This window comes from Alosa alosa, chromosome 6 (genome assembly GCF_017589495.1).
Source record: "Alosa alosa isolate M-15738 ecotype Scorff River chromosome 6, AALO_Geno_1.1, whole genome shotgun sequence".
NCBI classification, from domain to species: domain Eukaryota; kingdom Metazoa; phylum Chordata; class Actinopteri; order Clupeiformes; family Clupeidae; genus Alosa; species Alosa alosa.
Genome location: NC_063194.1, coordinates 36,288,337 through 36,308,336, shown reverse-complemented (window position 1 = coordinate 36,308,336; position 20,000 = coordinate 36,288,337). Strand labels below are relative to the sequence as shown.

General features: G+C 42.0%; 1 protein-coding gene across 1 annotated transcript in view; it reads right to left on the bottom strand.

Moving 5' to 3' along the window:
• LOC125296015 (disintegrin and metalloproteinase domain-containing protein 11-like) overlaps positions 1–20,000 on the bottom strand; it is a 55,802-nt gene that overhangs the window by 25,935 nt on the left and 9,867 nt on the right. Inside the window, exons 8-9 of the mRNA XM_048245631.1 lie at positions 11,829–11,880; positions 7,798–7,897 (exon numbers count right to left, since the gene is read on the bottom strand). Of these exons, the coding sequence (XP_048101588.1) occupies positions 7,798–7,897; positions 11,829–11,880 (152 nt within the window). The remainder of the gene's footprint in view (positions 1–7,797; positions 7,898–11,828; positions 11,881–20,000) is intronic.

The window sequence follows — 20,000 nt, the reverse complement described above, 5'->3', positions numbered from 1 at the left end:
TACTGCTGAAGCATGTCTGACAGGTATTTAGGTCCTGCTCCATTTACTGATTTATAAACAAGCAATAGTGCTTTAAAGTCAATTCTGTGACTTACTGGAAGCCAGTGCAAGGACTTAAGAATTGGAGTAATGTGGTCAGTTCTTTTTAGTTTTGTTAGAATCCTAGCTGCTGCATTTTGTATCACCTGAAGCTGTTTAATAGTCTTTTTAGGAAGGCCTGTAAACAGTCCATTGCAGTAATCAACCCTGCTGGAGATAAATGCATGAATGAGTTTTTCTAAGTCATATTTTGACATCAGCCTTCTGAGTTTGGCAATATTTTTGAGGTGGTAAAAAGCTGATTTAGTTATCGCTTTCATGTGGCTGTTGAAATTGTCAATTAATACACCAAGATTTTTAACTGTATCCTTTGCCTTCAACCCTTTTGTGTCAAGGAGAGTGGCAATCCTAAGTCTTTCCTCCTTTTTACCAAATATAATTACTTCAGTTGTTTCTTTGTTCAGCTGAAGAAAATTTTGAGACATCCAGGTGTGGATGTTAAGTGTAACTGCGCATGTGTGAGTGCGGGGCGGGGAGTCGTTGCCCTGTCGCTATCAGGAAGAGCGAGGAATGCAGCCTTGGAAATAGCCACGGCAGATTTGAACAAAGATAATGGACTGACAACACTTTTGCAAAAATTGGATACCGTGTTTTTGAAGGAGGAGAAAGACCGTCAGTATGATGCTTACACAGAGTTCGACAACATCAAAAGAGAAACCGTTTCGATGCTGGATTACATTATTGAATTCGAAAGGATTTACAACAAGATGAGTAAGTTAAAAATGAAGCTTCGAGATGCAGTGTTAGCTTTTAAGCTGCTTGATACAGCAGGACTTAGCGTTAAAGACAAACAGTTGGCACTTACCGCTTGCTCAGACTTTACGTTCAGTAACATGAAATCAGCATTGAAGAGAATCTTTGGCGATAATTCGCCACCAGAGGGAGCTAGTGCATCTAGTGATCCGGACTGTGCTTACTACACGCGATTTGGAAAACGTGATGCGCGAACAAGTTCTCCAAGTGCTGTACCAGGCTCAAATCCATTAGATAAATTCGGGAGAAGATCACGCTGTGCTGTTTGTCAAAGCACTTATCACTGGGCAAAGGATTGTCCCCACAAAAATGAACAGGCAAAATTCACAGAAGATATTGAGAAGTTGACACAAGATATAGATGAGTGTAACATAACTTTGTTTTCAAAGGATTCATTGTCTGACTCGGAAATATTCATGGTGGAGGCTTTGGGATCAGCTGTGCTTGACACAGCCTGTACCAGAACTGTAAGTGGAGAAAAATGGCTTGATCATTATGTAGCTGGATTACAACAGAGTGAGTTAGCCAAACTACAGACCAAAGACAGTACAAGATCATTCCGGTTTGGTGATGGCAGAGTTGTCCATTCTACAAATAGTGTGAAAATTCCAGCTGTGATAGCTCAGACTAAATGTCATTTAGAAACTGAAGTTGTCCCAGTAGACATCCCCTTGCTCTTAAGTAAAGCATCGCTGAAAAGAGCAGGTGCTGTGCTAGACATTGAGCAGGACAAAGCCGTAATGTTTAAACGGCCAGTGAAACTTGAATTAACCTCTTCAGGCCACTATTGTGTGAACATAAGAGCTGAGGATAATCTAGAAAATGAGATCCAAAATGAAGAGGAAATTCTGACTGTGACTGGAAATATGACTACACAGAAAAAACAGAAGACTCTGCTAAAGCTACACTGTAAAAAATAAGAATATACACATTAATTATAGTTTCTAAGTGCCAACTCTGCTAAAGCTACACTGTAAAAAATAATAAGTTATGAGAATATACACATTAATTATAGTTTCTAAGTACTGCCAACTCTGCTAAAGCTACACTGTAAAAAATAATAATATACACATTAATTATAGTTTCTAACTGCCAACTCTGCTAAAGCTACACTGTAAAAAATAATAATATACACATTAATTATAGTTTCTAAGTACTGCCAACTCTGCTAAAGCTACACTGTAAAAAATAATAATATACACATTAATTATAGTTTCTAACTGCCAACTCTGCTAAAGCTACACTGTAAAAAATAATAATATACACATTAATTATAGTTTCTAAGTGCCAACTCTGCTAAAGCTACACTGTAAAAAAAATAATAATATACACATTAATTATAGTTTCTAAGTGCCAACTCTGCTAAAGCTACACTGTAAAAAATAATAAGTTATGAGAATATACACATTAATTATAGTTTCTAACTGCCAACTCTGCTAAAGCTACACTGTAAAAAATAATAAGTTATGAGAATATACACATTAATTATAGTTTCTAACTGCCAACTCTGCTAAAGCTACACTGTAAAAAATAATAATATACACATTAATTATAGTTTCTAAGTGCCAAAGCTCACTGTAAAAAATAATAATATACTTAAAGTTTCTACACTGTAAAAAAAATAATAATATACACATTAATTATAGTTTCTAAGTGCCAACTCTGCTAAAGCTACACTGTAAAAAATAATAATATACACATTAATTATAGTTTCTAAGTGCCAACTCTGCTAAAGCTACACTGTAAAAAATAATAATATACACATTAATTATAGTTTCTAAGTGCCAACTCTGCTAAAGCTACACTGTAAAAAATAATAAGTAAATAAACACAATTTGGACTCAGTGGAGAAACGGAAAAGACTACTGGGCTCCATGGTAACCATGACGATGAGCGTTGCTATCCTCAGAAACATCGTTAGCAACTGTGAAACATGCATTAGCTACAGCAGGCCAAAGCCTGCGGTGGGTTTACCTATGGCTTCAACCTACAATGAGACAGTTGCTGTGGATTTGCATGAGTTAGAACAAGGTGTGGTACCTGCATGCCATTGACCACTTTACACACTTCAGTGCAGGGAGTATTGTCACAACCAAGAAACCTAAAGAGATTGTGAAGCATCTCATTCATTGCTGGATAAGTGTACATGGGCCTCCCCATAGACTGTTCAGTGACAATGGAGGTGAATTTAACAATGACGAAATGAGGGATATGGCTGAAAAATTCAACATTGAACTCAAGACCACTGCAGCTTACAGTCCATGGAGCAATGGTCTTTTGGAAAGACACAACCAAACCCTCACTGAAATCCTGTTGAAAATAAAAAAGGACAATGGATGTAGTTGGGGAATGGCTCTGGATTGGGCTTTGATGGCAAAGAATTCAATGCACAATGTGCACGGCTACAGCCCATACCAACTTGAGTTCGGCCAAAACCCAAATATGCCATCAGTCTTAACCAACAAGCCACCAGCCCTTGAAAACACTACACAAAATAACTGGTTGGCTCACCATATCGCAACTTTACATGCTGCACGGCAAGCCTTCACAGAGGCAGAATGCTCTGAGAGGATCCGAAGAGCCCTTCGCAAACAACTGCGGGCGAATGATGACCAATATGAAACCGGGGACAAAGTATACTACAAACGGGCTGATTGTCCAGGTGTGGTCATTGGCCAAGACGGTGTGGTGATCTTTGTGAGGCACGGCAAATGATGACTCACCGGACTTGGACAACAACAGTGAGGCTCCTCTTCCTTCGCATCATCCTGAGCAGGGTACGTGTGCACAAACTGATACCTTACAAACAGACACAGTCGCAACTCCTGAAAATATGCAGCTGAATGCAGCTGAAAGCTGGACAAGTAGGGTCATATACAGACAAAGAAAGTGGACAAATAATAACAGGAAAGATTCTTGGCCGTGCAGGAAAGGCCACTGGGAAAAACAGAGATTGGTACAACATGCAGTACAGTGGACCAGATGATCTGAGTCAGATGGACAATGTTCACATGGCTCCATCCGAGCATGCTGACCTGTGCACAGACAGTTATGAAGAGGACGTTCTTCTGATGAACAATGATGTTTTTCATTCTGCTAAGCAAGCTGAACTATGCAACTGGAAAAGAAATGATGTCTTTAAAGAAGTGAGAGATGAGGGTCAAAAATGCATCTCAACCCGGTGGGTGTGTACACTTAAAGACACTCCTGATGGTGTTGCACCTAAAGCTAGACTTGTTGCTAGAGGTTTCAAAGAAATAAACACACAAGAGGCTACCAAAGGACTCTCCTACATGTGCCTCCGAGTCTCTAAGGATGATCATGGCCATCATCTGTCAAAAGAAATGGCAACTGAATTCTATGGACATTAAAGCAGCCTTTCTACAAGGAAAAGAATTGACTCGAAATATCTACATTCGTCCACCACCGGAGGCTCAGAGCCAAGGAAATCTGTGGAGACTGAAGAAGTGTGTTTACGGACTAGCAGACGCTTCTCTTTATTGGTACAGTAAAGTGAAAGACACTATGTATCAACTGGGAGCTGTACTGTCACAAGTTGACCCAGCAGTATTCTACTGGCTGGATGATTCCTGTAATGTCATGGGAGTTCTTGCTTGCCATGTGGATGACTTTATCTGGGGAGGTTCAGAAATGGCATACCACGCTTGAAAGCAGCTTTCCAAGTAGGCCGAGAAGAGCACAACACCTTCAACTACATCGGAATAGAGTTCAATTCTTTGAATGATGAGATACAGGTACAACACAGTACTTACATACAGAATCTGCAACCCATTCCATTGCATCCAGTCAGAGCTGCTCAGCGAGAGGCTCCTCTAACAGACAAAGAAACTGACATGTTGAGGTCAAAGATCGGCCAAATTCTATGGGTCGCAAGACAAACAAGGCCGGATGTAATGTGTGATGTATCCATCCTGGCCTCCAGTAAAAAACATGCAACTGTTCAGACTCTGCACTGTGCAAATAAACTGATCAGGAAACTAAAATCTGATGAAGTGACCTGGAAGTTCCAGCACCTAGGAAAAGATAGCTCCATGAAACTAGTAGTGTTCAGTGATTCTTCAATGGGCAACCTTCCAGACGGAGGTACTCAGGGTAGGCATCTAATCCTGCTCATGGGAGAAAATGGAAGATTCTCACCTATATGCTGGCAATCAAGAAGGTTCAGAAGGGTGGTCAGAAGTACTTTGGCATGAGAGACTTTGGCTCTTGCAGACGGCATTGACAATGCAATATTTTTATCTATACTGTACTCAGAACTTACTGTAGGTGACTGCAAACACAGAGGTCTACCTATTGTATGTGTAACTGACAATCAGTCATTGCTTGATGCTGTCAAGTCCACAAAATCAGTCACTGAAAAGCAATAAAGAAATCAGCAATATCAAGGAGCTCCTTCATTCTGGAACCATTCAACACATCATGTGGTCAGCTACCAAAGAACAACTCGCTGACTGTTTGACAAAGAAAGGAACATCAGCACTTGTCCAGCTGAGGGCTCTCAGCGAAGGTGTATGGCAACTTAAAAAATGAGAGGACTAAATAAGAAATCAAAGGGACTGATGTTATATGTTTGACATAGAGTTTTGATTATTTAACAGTTCAGTTGAAATAAGGAACTATGTTGTTTTCTTTAAAGAAAAATGGGGAGTTTGTTAAGTGTAACTGCACATGTGTGAGCGCGGGGCGGGGAGTCGTAGAGAGAAACGATACCAGTGTTGGATGTGTAGTAAAGTGCTCCAAGTAAAGTTAAATGTTTTGTACTCTTCGTTGTCTTTTATTCGAATTAACAGTGGACTTGTTCTATACACTGACACATAGATTCAACAGGACCAAAGTCGTTTGGTGACAGAGCTAAGTAAATTTGTGTGTCATCTGCATAGCTATGATATGAAATCAAATTATTTTGAATGATTTGTCCAAGTGGGAGCATATAGAGGTTGAATAATAGTGGCCCCAAGATCGACCCCTGGGGAACACCACAGGTCAAGGATGTTGGTGTTGAGGTACAGTTTCCGATGGCAACAAAGAAGCTCCTTTCTTGTAGATATGATTTTAGCCAGCTGATAACTATGCCTGTATATCCAACCCAGTGTTCTAGTCTGTGTAGTAAAATATTGTTATCAATAGTGTCAAATGCTGCACTAAGGTCCAGTAGCACTAGGACTGATGTTTTACCTGAATTTGTGTTGAGGCGTATGTCATTGGAAACTTTAATGAGAGCTGTTTCAGTGCTGTGATTTGCCCGAAAATCAGACTGAAAGTAATCAAAATAGCCATTTGATGTTAGGAAGGTGGTTAATTGATTAAAGACTACTTTTTCAATAATTTTGCCAATAAAAGGTAGATTGGATATGGGCCTGTAATTGTCTAGCTCAGTTCAGTTTTGAAGAAATTGGTAGGCAGAGTGTCTAAGACACATGTGGAAGAGCTGAGATTCTATACCGTTTTTTCAAGTGTTTCGTAGTCTATCAAGCTGAACTCTGACATCAAGTTTAGTTTCCCTCTGTTTGGTGCTGGAAGTTAAGGTTGTTGAATTTGTAATTGAGCAGATATGTTGAATCTGATTTTGTCAATTTTACCTTTAAAAAAAGATGAAAACTCATTGCATTTATTAGTTGAGAGAAGTTCAGGCGCTAATTGTGAGAGGGGGGATTTGTTAACTTATCAACTGTTGAAAGTAGAATGAGTGTTATTTGAACTTCTATTGATAATGTTAGAAAAAAAAGGACTGCCTTGCTTTGCATATTTCTTATATGTGCGGAGCATCTCTTTATGGATTTCATAGTGGATCTGAAGTTTGTATTTACGCCATTTTCTTTCAGTCTTCCTACACTCTCTTTTTAGAAGTTTAACTGCTGGATTTTGCCTCCATGATGCTTTCTGTTTGTCCTTAACCTTCTTGAATTGTAATGGAGCAATGTCATCCATAATGTTTGCCATTTTTGCATTAAAGTGATCAAATAAGTCTTCTGACAGTTGACTTGAGTTGAGTGAAAGTGCTTGCTCAAAGAGAGCACTTGTCTGATCATTTATGATTCTCCTTTTTACAATCATAGCTGTGTTTTGAGTGTGTGGGGACATAGACACATCAAAGAACACGCAGAAATGATCAGATAAGGCCAGGTCTTTAACAGCTGTAGAGACATCGAGACCCATTGTGATAACACACACAATAAGGTCGAGGGTATGGCCGGGAGAGTGTGTTGGAAAGTATTGATTAGTACAATGAATTCCATAATTGTTTTCAGGATTATCCACATGCAAGTTTAGATCCCCTGATATAATAAGACAGTCAAACTCTATGCAAACGACTGATAGCAGTTCACCTAGCTCTTCAAGAAAAACTTTTGCTGAATGTTTTGGAGGCCTGTAAATTGTCAGTAATAAAATCTGAGAAGACTTAATGCGTGCACACAGATATTCAAATGAAGTAAAGTCACCGAATGACGACTGATTGCACTGAAAAGACGTCTTGAAAATTGTGGCTATCCCCCCATGTCTTTTAATTGCTCTGGTAGCACTCAAAAAACTGAAATTTGGGGGAGCTGATTCGATGAGAGTAGCTGTTTTGAGAGCACTGCTTGATCTAACCATGTCTCAGTTAAAAGTAAAAAAATCAAGGTTGTGTGTGCAAATTAGATCATTAATTAAGAATGATTTGTTTGAAAGAGATCTGATATTTAGGAGTGCTAGTTTTGCTGTGGGGAGGAAGTGTTGGGGAAATATGGTCCATGGGAGAAATCTGAGGTTGAATTGGTACGGGTAGGAGATTGGACTGGTTTACCCTATAAGCTCGATGCATTTGTGTTCTATTTCTACCCAGAACCCCCTTGCACCCAAACCCCTTTACCCACAACCCCTCTACCTACAACCCCTTTACCCCAACCCCCTTACACCCAAACCCCCAACCCTTACCCCCCTCACTTTAGTGGGTGTGTTGAAGAGGCAGCGCCCCCCTCCCTGTTGAAGGAAGCGCTGGTATTCTTCTAGACTGCAACGGGAGAACTTTCTTGGCAGGTAGAACCTGAAAGAAAATACAAATACATACACTCACATAGATGGTCACATATGCTCAGAATACACACACACACACCACACATGATGTGGGTTGTATCTTGTGTGTGTACGTGTCATACCCTGTTTGTGTGTATGTGTTTGTTGTACCCTGTGAGTGTATGTGTGTGTGTGTACGTGTCATACGCTGTTTGTGTGTGTGTCTTCTACCCATAGCCAGTAAAATAAATGGACACAGGACTTCAATAGACATTACGTTACTTAATTGTTTTTTCCCCCTCGATGCTTTCCGTGGTCTTTCCCTCAGACTGCCTTTGAGTTTCTTATCCAGAGAATACGGTTACTTCTTATCCAGAGAATACGGTTCCTTCAATTTTATTTGTGAGGGACAATGTGCAATTAAAACATAAACGTAAGCGTTTGATGCAGAGTTAACAGAGTTAGCAGAGTTAGCCTTACATCTGCAGTCCCACAGGAAGCACAAGTCAAGTCAGTTTTATTTGTATAGCGCATTTAAAATGCACAGAGTGCAACCCAAAGCGCTTCACGTATAGGCTAAGACATTGTCATTGACACAGACTAACAAAGACCATAGCGGACGGAGCGGCGTAGTCGCCAGCGTACCCGTGACACCAAGACATACAAGACAGACAACAAACAAATTAATTAATAAAATAAATAAAAAATAAAAATAGAATTAGTCCAATTTCCAACCGGCTGAAAATGTCCAAGGGCAATGATGACTCGCGTGAAACTGCGCACAGCTGTGTCTCCCCAACCGATGTAACGCCAACAAAGTTCTTTATACTCACTGGCAGTCTGGAGACAACGCGAACGCCAGGCCCTGCTAGTCTGGAGATCACTGGAAGCACACCAGTCCAAAAGTCGTGGGCGATCCCGTAGATCAGCAACTCGTTGGACATAACAGCGACAGTTTGTTGGTCCGTAATGCAGAGTTCTTCAACGTTAGTCTGCTCAATCCAGACTCCAGGCAAGACAAAAGTGGGAGCTGGAGCGCTACAGGTATCCCTTGTATCCTCTGGTGCTCTTGGATGGGTTAAAAGTTCATGAATCAATTTGGAAAAAGATTCCAGGTCCAGGCACTCAGTAGGATGCAAATTTTTTTATTTATTATTTGGGGCTAATCCGTTAAAAAAAAAAACACCCCAACGGTCGGCTCACCAGCCTTCATCAGGGTGTTGGGAACAGAGAGTCTGAGCAATAAATGCTCAAAAATTTCCAGAATCCAGGCAGTTGGCATGGCAGCTAACAGGTCAGAAACAGCTCGGTGGCCTCGGCAGATCTTTCACAGAGTAGCTCCAGCTGCTGTCCCGAGAAATCCCCTCGACCAGACAGCGAAGTGCAGCACCGGCTCATAGATGGATGGGAAGGATGTAAGAGGCCCAGGGCAAAAGCTAGCCATAGCAAGCTCCCAATGGACAGACGTTAACAACATCAGCCGACTTGAAAGCAGTAAAAAGGACTAAGATAACACGAAAACTATCAAAAATAATGTAAAAGAGAAAACATTTAACTAGACAAATAGATACAAAAAATAAACATGACATTACATTAAAACAAACAAAAACATGATGCCAGAAGGAGCGGCGTGTCTCGCCAGCGTCCCCGTAACCTAGCAATCACAAATACATTTTAAAAATCAAACGTCGCTTGTCAGGTTTCGTAAATAGTTCGGACCCAAGTGCAGAGTTAGTTCAAAAAGTTTATTCAACAGAAGAAAACAACGACAGATGTTGTTAACGTCTGTCCATTGGGAGCTTGCTATGGCTAGCTTTTGCCCTGGGCCTCTTACATCCTTCCCATCCATCTGTGAGCCGGTGCTGCACTTCGCTGTTTGGTCGAACTGAACAAAAGGCAGACCCTCGGTCTCAACACTAAAAAAATGGCAAAAGGCTGACGAACCAGAAACACAGTCCAAAGAGTAATCCACAGGCAGGCAAGGTCAGGTCCGAGAAGCAGTCCAAAAGGCACAGACAGGCAGATAATCCAAAACGGCAGGCAAATCCAAAAGACAGGTCACAGGCAGAATTCAAACAGGCGGGTAGACAGAACAACAGGTAGAATCCAACAGAGGCTTGAAAGTGCTCAGAGAAATCGCTGGGACAATCTGACAAACTGGGGCTGACAACACACAGAATAAGTAGGCCTAATCATTAGGACTAAATAAAGAACAGGTGAGCAGACAATCAGAAAGGGGCAAACAAGAAACAGGTGAGCACAAAATGGATGACTAGGCTGACAACAGGAAGTAAAACATGACAGGTGAGGGCGGGATCTTTACTCAAAGAAAACAAAGGCACATGGTTGCAAATACCCAAAATGTCCAGCAGGTGTCATGAAAGCAGGCATACTGACATCGCTCAATAAGTAAAAAACAAGTAACAAATAGCAATAAATGACATTTCGTACACACACACAGACACACACACACACACACACGCACACACACACAGCCACAGCTTTTTACATTGTCCGGAATAGTATTCCATTGGGTAATGGCTTTGAAAGAGAAGGCTGCCAGCCCAAAGGCTGAAGTGCAGTTGTGTATGGAAGCTATTCTAGTGGACCTTACAGAGCCAGCGGCATGCTAAGAGACAAGCTTGGTCTCCCACTCAACCACTCCATCCAGCGGCATGCTAAGAGACAAGCTTGGTCTAGCCACTCAACCACTCCATCCAGCGGCATGCTAAGAGACAAGCTTGGTCTAGCCACTCAACCACTCCATCCAGCGGCATGCTAAGAGACAAGCTTGGTCTAGCAACTCAACCACTCCATCCAGCGGCATGCTAAGAGACAAGCTTGGTCTAGCCACTCAACCACTCCATCCAGCGGCATGCTAAGAGACAAGCTTGGTCTAGCCACTCAACCACTCCATCCAGCGGCATGCTAAGAGACAAGCTTGGTCTAGCCACTCAACCACTCCATCCAGCGGCATGCTAAGAGACAAGCTTGGTCTAGCCACTCAACCACTCCATCCAGCGGCATGCTAAGAGACAAGCTTGGTCTAGCAACTCAACCACTCCATCCAGCGGCATGCTAAGAGACAAGCTTGGTCTAGCCACTCAACCACTCCATCCAGCGGCATGCTAAGAGACAAGCTTGGTCTAGCCACTCAACCACTCCATCCAGGGCACTGGCTAGTTTCTCAGCTGCTAGCTGAGCTGATGTAGCATGTGTGTATTGAACAGTGGCTGATTCACTGCAGCGCTGTCATCATCTGTTTAGCTCGCCTCTGGCTGGCCTATATCAGATACACCGATGTGATTGGTTCTTTGCGATGCAAGGGGTAAAAGTAACGTGCATCATTACTCATTGCCAGAGTATCTCGCAGAGACAATTCAAATTGTGCTCTCGCGAGAACTCTGGATTTCCAGGGTACCAAGCAAGTGTATTAGACGATGATTTCGAAAACAATGTTATTACAGAGCAATAAAGATACAAGTTTATTACGGAGCCGTACAGTGAGATACAAGGTTATTACAGAGCCGTAAAGAGATACAAGGTTATTACGAAGCCGTACAGTGAGATACAAGGTTATTACGGAGCCGTAAAGAGATACAAGGTTATTACGGAGCCGTAAAGAGATACAAGGTTATTACGGAGCCGTACAGTGAGATACAAGGTTATTATGGAGCCGCACAGTGAGATACAAGGTTATTACGGAGCCGCACAGTGAGATACAAGGTTATTACAGAGCCGTACAGTGAGATACAAGGTTATTACAGAGCCATAAAGATACAAGGTTATGATGCCAGTTGCACAATATTGTATTTCGGTCCATATGTAAAGTTATTTTCTGTGAAAGTGACGTGAAAATCAATGGGGGCCAATGGAATGCTAACACCAGGGCAATAGAATGCTAAGCTCCTTGGTTCTACCCTGTGTGTGTGTGTGTGTGTGTGTGTTTGCATGTGTCATACCCTGTGTCCTCCATGATGCATCCAAGCCACGGATCAGGACATCTGCACTCTCCTACATCAGACAGAGAGAGAGAGAGAGAGAGTGAGAGAGAGTGAGAGACAGAGAGAGAGAGAGTCAATCAACTTTCTACAGCCAATAGATGCCTTTGTGAATGCCCAGTAATGGCATTTTGTTGGGTTATTAATATGCTGTTTAGCCCATTTTGTTGGGTTATTAATGAGATGCTATTTAGCCCCTTTAAAGCAACACTTCAGCACTTAAAGCGTAACTCTCGCCAAACATCATCATGTCACATACAAAAATATTCTGATGACACTGTTGTGGCGGCTTGTGTGAGGGGAGGAGTACAAGAGGAGTACAGGAGGAGAGGAGAGGAGGAGTACAGGAGGAGAGGAGAGGAGGAGTACAGGAGGAGGAGGAGGGAGGGAGGGAGGAGAGGAGAGGAGGAGGAGTACAGGAGGAGAGGAGAGGAGGAGTACAGGAGGAGGGGAGGAGGAGAGGAGGAGTACAGGAGGAGAGGAGAGGAGAGGAGGAGTACAGGAGGAGGGGAGGAGGAGTACAGGAGGAGGGGAGAGGAGGAGTACAGGAGGAGAGGGGAGGAGTACAGGAGGAGGGGAGGAAGAGGGGAGGAGAGGAGGAGGAGTACAGGAGGGGAGGAGGAGAGGAGGAGTACAGGAGGAGGAGGGGAAGAGACGAGGAGGAGTACAGGAGGAGGGGAGGAGGAGGAGAGGAAGGGGAGGAGAGGAGGGAGGAGTACAGGAGGAGGAGAGGAAGAGGGGAGGAGAGGAGGAGGAGTACAGGAGGGTCATCTCATAGTTTGCGACCTGGAGCAGGTGCAATGGTCTTATCCTCAATACATCCAAAACCAAGGAGATGATAGTGGACTTTGGGAGGCGTAAGATGCATCATCTACCTGTGGTAATTGAGGGGGAGGGCATTGAGGTGGTCCAGACGTACAAATACCTGGGAGTCCACCTGGACTGTAAACTGGACTGGTCAGTGCATGTAAATGCAGCATGCTGGAAAGGTCAGAGCAGGCTCTTTTTTCTCAGCAAGCTAAAATCCTTCCAAGTCTGTAATGAGATGCTGTACCTTTTTTATCAGTCGGTTGTGGCCGGTGCAGTTTTCTTTGCTGTGGTGTGCTGGGACAGCTGTATGACAGCCAGGGAGGGGAACCGACTTGACAAACCGGTCAGGAAGTGTGTGTCTGTGTTGGGGAGGAGGGTGGACTCTAGGAGATTTGGTGGATGAAAGAATGAGGAGCATGATGAAATCCATCCTCAGTAACAGGAGCCACCCGCTGCATGACACTGTGGTTGCCCAGCAAAGCAGCCGCAGTGACCGACTCCTCTCCATGAGCTGCAGGACTGAGAGGTTCAGGAGGTCATTTGTTCCGGCCGCCATAAGACTACATAACAGACCGGTTTGAAGTGTATTAATTATTTACTACTGATGATAGTAGCTTGTTTTGTGACTCTTTTTATTATATTATTTAACTGTTGTCATCAGGGTTTTTATGAGTGTATTGTAGTGAGAATGCTTGTTGGTACACAACACACTGCTGCTGGACATCTGAATTTCCCTGCGGGGATGAATAAAAGTATCTATCTATCTATCTATCTATCTATCTATCCAAAAATGCAACCAAGAGACTTTTAGTGAATATACCTGATTCAAACTTTCGTTTAAAAGCATAATTATTTCGGAAGCGCCACTTTTAAGATTGACCATATTGTCGTTTTCGGGTCAATTGGCCTTTTGAATGGGAGTGCTAGGGGCACTACTACTTTGATGCATGATCGCGTCAAAATCGCAATTTTTTTACACTCTGTTTGTGTACACAGAGTTTACTAAAAGAAAGTTTTGATGCATGATCGTATCAAAATCGTTATTTTTTTACACTCTGTTTGTGTACACAGAGTTTACTAAAAGAAAGTTTTGATGCATGATCGTATCAAAATCGCTATTTTGAACAACTCACTTGGTTTTTCCGCTCGTCGCCATCTTGCCAGTCAAGGAGTGAGTGTCCAGTGAGCTGCTCTTTTGAGAAGAGCAACTAACTAAGGTTTCAAAGCTAGTTGATGATCTGAAAAAGTCAATGGAGGGACGTCTTGATTCAATCGATGCAAACTTGGCCACACTTCAGAACAAACATCACGAAGTGGAACGTTGCATAGATAGCATGAATGAGGCTCTTAGCCACACTTCAGAACAAACATCACGGGCGGGAACGTTGCATAGATAGCATGGATGAGGCTCTTAGCCACACTTCAGAACAAACATCACGAAGTGGAACGTTGCATAGATAGCATGGATGAGGCTCTTAGCCACACTTCAGAACAAACATCACGAAGTGGAACGTTGCATAGATAGCATGGATGAGGCTCTTAGCCACACTTCAGAACAAACATCACGAAGTGGAACGTTGCATAGATAGCATGGATGAGGCTCTTGGCCACACTTCAGAACAAACATCACGAAGTGGAACGTTGCATAGATAGCATGGATGAGGCTCTTACAGATGCCGACCACCGCATCACAGCACTAGAGACTACATGTAAGGAGCTTCAAGTAGCCAACGGCCGTCTCAGTCCCAAGCTAAATGACCTAAAAGGGCGCTCCCGAAGGCTCAACATTAGGATTGTTGGTATCAAAGAGGGAGAAGAAAATGGGGTTATTGTGGGGTTTGTTTATGTGTTGTTTGTTAAACTGCCAGATTATTCTTTTTCATGTGTCAGTCCAAATTCTTTGTCATACTTTTATTTTAATGCAGGATAATTACTCATGTAGTTCAGGAGAGAGTCCTATTACTTTTACCTCCTGGAATTGTAGAGGTCTTGGCAAAGCCCTTAAGCGGGGAAAAGTATTTTCACATAGAGCCTGTCATCTGATATTATTTTTTTACAAGAGACCCACATTCGCCCAACACACACGCCACTGATGTTGAGATCTCAGACTTTCTCAACACACTGGACATTCCAGTTCTAGATGATGTAATAAGACAGGAGCTGGATTCTGACATCCCACTGGATGAAATCAAAACAGCTATTCGCTCCTTTCCTAGCGGTAAGGCTTGTGGTCCTGATGAATTTGGCATAGAATTCTACAAGGCACATATAGAAACCATTGCTCCACTCCTTCTGCGTATGATAAACTGCTCTATGAAGGAGGGGATTTTTCCCAGCACTCTTTATGAAGCTCATGTGTGTCTTCTCCTGAAAAAAGACAGGGATGACACTGATGTCACATCATACTGTCCTCTAAGTTTGCTAAATAGTGACCAAAAAATTATTGCAAAAGTTCTTACGAACTGATTAAGTCAATATATCAGTGCCCTAATCCACCCGGACCAAACGGGTTTAATTCCAGATAGATTCTCCTTCTCTAACACTTGCCACCTGTTAAATACAATGTACTCTGATAAGTTACCCCATGCTGCTGTTATATCGTTAGATGCCCAGCAGGCCTTTGACCAAGTTGAATGGAGATACATGTTTGCCGCTCTTGAAAAATTTGGCTTTGGTGGTAGATTTATTAAAATGTTAAGAATGCTATATGCATGTCCAAAATCCTCCATTTTGACTAATTATGACAGGTCCGCCCCATTCCTGCTGGGCCGTGGCACCAGGCAGGGGTGCTGCCTTTCCCCGATGCTTTTTGCCTTAGCTCTTGAGCCCCTGGCAATAGCTATTAGAGCCAGCCCCCAAATCCGTGGGATAATTTGTGGCACATCTGAGTGTACTATAGGCTTATATGCAGATGATGTTATCCTGACCCGGTCAGATGTTAGGACATCCCTGCCCCCCTTGCTTGATTTGATAAGAACATTTGGTCAATTTTCTGGATTTACTATTAACTGGAACAAAAGTCTATTCATGCCCCTATCCGATGGCCTAGACTCTAAATATCTTGAGTCTTGATCTACCATTTAAAATTTCCACTGATCAGTTCAGATATTTGGGAATAAATATCACCAAAAACCCCAAACTTCTCTTTAAATGTAACTATAATGATTTGACAGACAAACGTAAAGCTATGATAGACAAATGGAAACTCCTCCCTCTTTCCTTAATAGGGCGTTTGAATATTATCAAGATGATTGGACTTCCAAAATTTATTTATCTTTTTCAAAATGTACCTATTTTTCTTACAGCTGCCTTATTTAAGTCTTTAGACTCTATCATTTTGCCCTTTGTATGGGCCGATAAGCCTCCACGCATCTCTAAAGTACACCTGCAGAAGCCTACAAATGAAGGTGGTTTGGGCCTGCCTATTTTGCGTCATTATTACTGGGCCTGTAATGCCAGAGCAAGGGTATTCTGGAATCATGCCTCAGTCACTGATGATGAGGGTAACCTCTGCCCGAATTGGCCTGTGATCGAGTCCCACAGGTCAAAGACTGTTGGAGCTTCCCTCAGTGCTGTTTTATTTTCAAATCCAAATTTATCCATCAAACAACTAAAAGGTGACTTTATTTTATCAAACTCCATGAAGATTCTTAGGCAAATTAAGGGTGTGCTGAATCTCCCTGAGCTTTCCTTTTATGCTCCCATATGTCACAACCCTTCTTTCAAGCCAGGTCTAATGGACTCTGTTTACGCACTGGTCTGAGAAGGGGCTTGCTACTATTAGCGATCTTTATTTTAATAACTGTTTTCGTTTTTTCGTGTGTGTGTGTGTGACAAGCAGAGTATACATGCATCTGTGCTTAATTGAATTAGTAGACAACAGTAAAATTAAGTTACACTTAGGGCTAGTCTACACATACCAAACCGATCTTTTTTTCCTCCGTCTTCCCTGGAACCGTATCAAGAATATTTGCGTCCAAACGGATCCATCTCAACACGACTCAACACGTTACTTCATATCCAAGGCCTATAGGTGGCATTGTTTCTGTTACAAAAATTGACTAAAGCTTGTGCGCTGTAGGCTATACAGAAAAGGCTACGACGAAAATGGCTAGTGCAAGGAAACCAGAATTGTTTGTGTGGACTGATGGTGAACTGTCAACTGTAGTCAACTGTAAAACTAATACATTTCATTTTTACGGTTTGTGAAGGGTGCAGTCCCGTCCTTTATTTGGCTAACGCAGGTACAAATAATGTCCTTTACTTTCTTTGGTTGTAGGATAGTCCGCAATTCACATTAGTTTTGGCTATCACCCCAAGTGCATAGGCTCATATACGCTAGGCCTACCCAAGTTCTAGGCAAATCCGTCGCCACATTTATAATATTGCTCTAATACCTTCGTTAGTAACAGTCGATACTTTTGCCCACATCAAATCGTGCATTCGCATTTAGTGCACATCTACCATAGGCTTAACATGAGTTCTAAGCGTCTTTGTATGCTCATATCTGACTTCACTAGACTATGAATGCATTTATTTATGTTGTAAGACATGTAAAATAAATGAATGACACCGGCACTACACACAAATTAATTTAAATTAAAATAAATGAATTTGAATTAAACTTACAGTACACCGCACTTCCCTAATAACTTCTGACTAGTTCTCTCGCGTCACTGATAGAAGCTAGAATGCATCAAGAAAACACAGGGAAAAACAGTGTTCAGTCCACCAAGTCATGATTGGCTCTGCGCAGCACCTTTTTATCCTACTGAGTGTAATCGTAGGTAATGTCATGTATGAAAACTAGTATTGTTAGGCAATACTATAAGTGTCAAGTCCAGGGCAGCTGAGGTGTGGCGATGACATCATTAATACGCAAGTATGCGGTTTCGCCGTCCAAACAAACTCGCAAGGGCTACGGTTTCAGATTTTTCCACCCTGGGACCAGGTTTCAAAAAGTGCGGTTTTGGGCAGTGCGTTTATAGGATTCGTTTGGACGATCGGCTAAGACGATACAAAACCTGTGCGTTTAACCCAAAAAGCGTCTCCGTGTGGACGGGGCCTTAGTTATTTCCTTTCACAGTACTGACTGACAAGGGGTAACAATCAGAAACAAAAAAAGCAAAAAGGTTCACACAACATGGGTGTATGCTGGAATAATGATAAAATGCGGTCACCTCAAACTAGGAAAAACACAGCATAGGCGTGTGGTGAAATTTACATAAATTTAGATATTTTACATCATCCCATTGATCAAATGGTAGAGGCTCTCAATCGTGAATTAGGTGCTCTGCTTGACAGAGTGGCACCCTTAAAGACTAAAAAAAGGCCCCGTAGCAAACTGACACCTTGGATGAACGAAAATATCCATGATCTAAAAAGATCATGTAGAAAAGCTGAGAGAACATGGAGAAAAACTAAGTTACAGGTTCACCGTGCCATTCTAAAAGAAAAAATAGCAAATTATAATAGAGCTATTTGGAATGAGAGAAGGAACCACTTCTCTAAGGTAATTGCTGAAAACAGTGGAAACTCTAGGGTGTTGTTCTCCACCATTGATAGGCTATTGCATCAAACACGCACGCTATTGCATGGATTCCAGTTGCTGCTACTGGAAGAAACTGGAATCCATGCATTTCCACTGAATTATTTTTGGAATCTGATCCCTTATCATACCTGTTCATTCTTACTGTTGCTCGGACTTATCGTGACTAAATTCAAGATGGCTGCAAACGCTTAAACTTCGAAGATACTGTCTGTATAAATCGCCTTGTAAGTAAACTACCAGTGCTTTTTCAAAGTTCTCAATGTCTCGCTTTTAAATGTCAGGGCCCTCGAAGTCTACCAATGAAGTGTGGAGATACATTGAGCCTCGTAAATGGGTGTAAAACAGTGATTTATTTGCATGGCTAGCCCTATGCCGAAGCACCACTATTGAAAAAGCTGTTGGTAGCATCGGCTAACTAGCGCCAGATTTTGGAGTGCAGGGGACAAGCCAAGATGGGCTATGAGACATACGTTCACACTCGGTACCATGTTTCAATACACTTTAGGTCAATATCACACCGGAATTCTCCTTTAAACTAAATAATGACAAAACAGAGGTACTTTTAGTTGGACCAAAACTAAAGCGAGACATTGTTCTTAGTAATCTGGGGAACTTGGCGCACCAGGTCAAACCAAAAGTAACAAGCCTCTGTGTCATCTTAGATGCAGAGTTTTAAGCCCCATATCAGTATAATACATATAATATATAATATAATCATATAAGTTACTCAGACAGCCTATTTCCACCTGAGAAACATTGCTAAAGTGCGGCCCTTTTTAACTCAACAAGATGCAGAAAAACTAATTCACGCCTTTATCACTAGCAGGTTAGACTACTGCAATGCACTTTTCACTGGTCTTCCAAAAAAACATCTAAAGAAACTGGCACTCATACAGAACTCTGCGGCTAGACTTTTAACTAAGACCAAAAAGAGAGAACACATCACCCCTGTGTTGGCTGAACTGCACTGGCTCCCTATTTCCTATAGAATTTATTTTAAGGATTTTAAGGTTATGTTAATTACTTACAAAGCTCTGAATGGCATAGCACCTTCATATCTGAGCTTTTAATATCTTATCAACCACAAAGGAAACTTAGATCGTCCAATTCTAATCTTTTAATTGTACCCAAAGTGCTCCACAAGCAAAGTGGAGAAGCTGCTTTTATCCATTATGCCCCCAAACTATGGAACACCCTGCCTCTGTACATCAAGCAGGCGAGTTCAGTAAATATTTTTTTAAAAAGATCTGAAAACATCCCTGTATAGGAAAGCTTTTAGTTAATTCATCTTATCCTGTAGACTACTTTTTCAGATTATTCTACATCTGCTGCTATTGGAGGGCGCAGCCAGCCAGAAGCAGATGGGCTCCCCCTATTAAGTCAGGTTCTGCTCAAGGTTTCTTCCTGGAATATGGGAGTTTTTCCTTGCCACAGTTGCCATATGGCGTGCTTGTGGGGGGTAAAGGGTTAAGGCTGCCAGTCTTATGACATGTTATTCTCTATATTTTTGATATGTTGCTGATTGGATCATAAACGGCCACAGCAATGAAGAAAAGTGATTGATAATGACTGACTGACTATTATTGTGTTACAGTTACATGCTTCAAATGTAAAGCACTTTGAGCTGCATTCTGTGTATGAAAGGTGCTATACAAATAAAGCTTATTATTATTATTATGGTGTGTGTGTGTGTGTGTGTGTAAGTGTGTGTGTGTGTGTGTGTGTGTGTAAGTGTGTGTGTGTGTGTGTGTGTGTGTGTGTGTGTGCTGTAC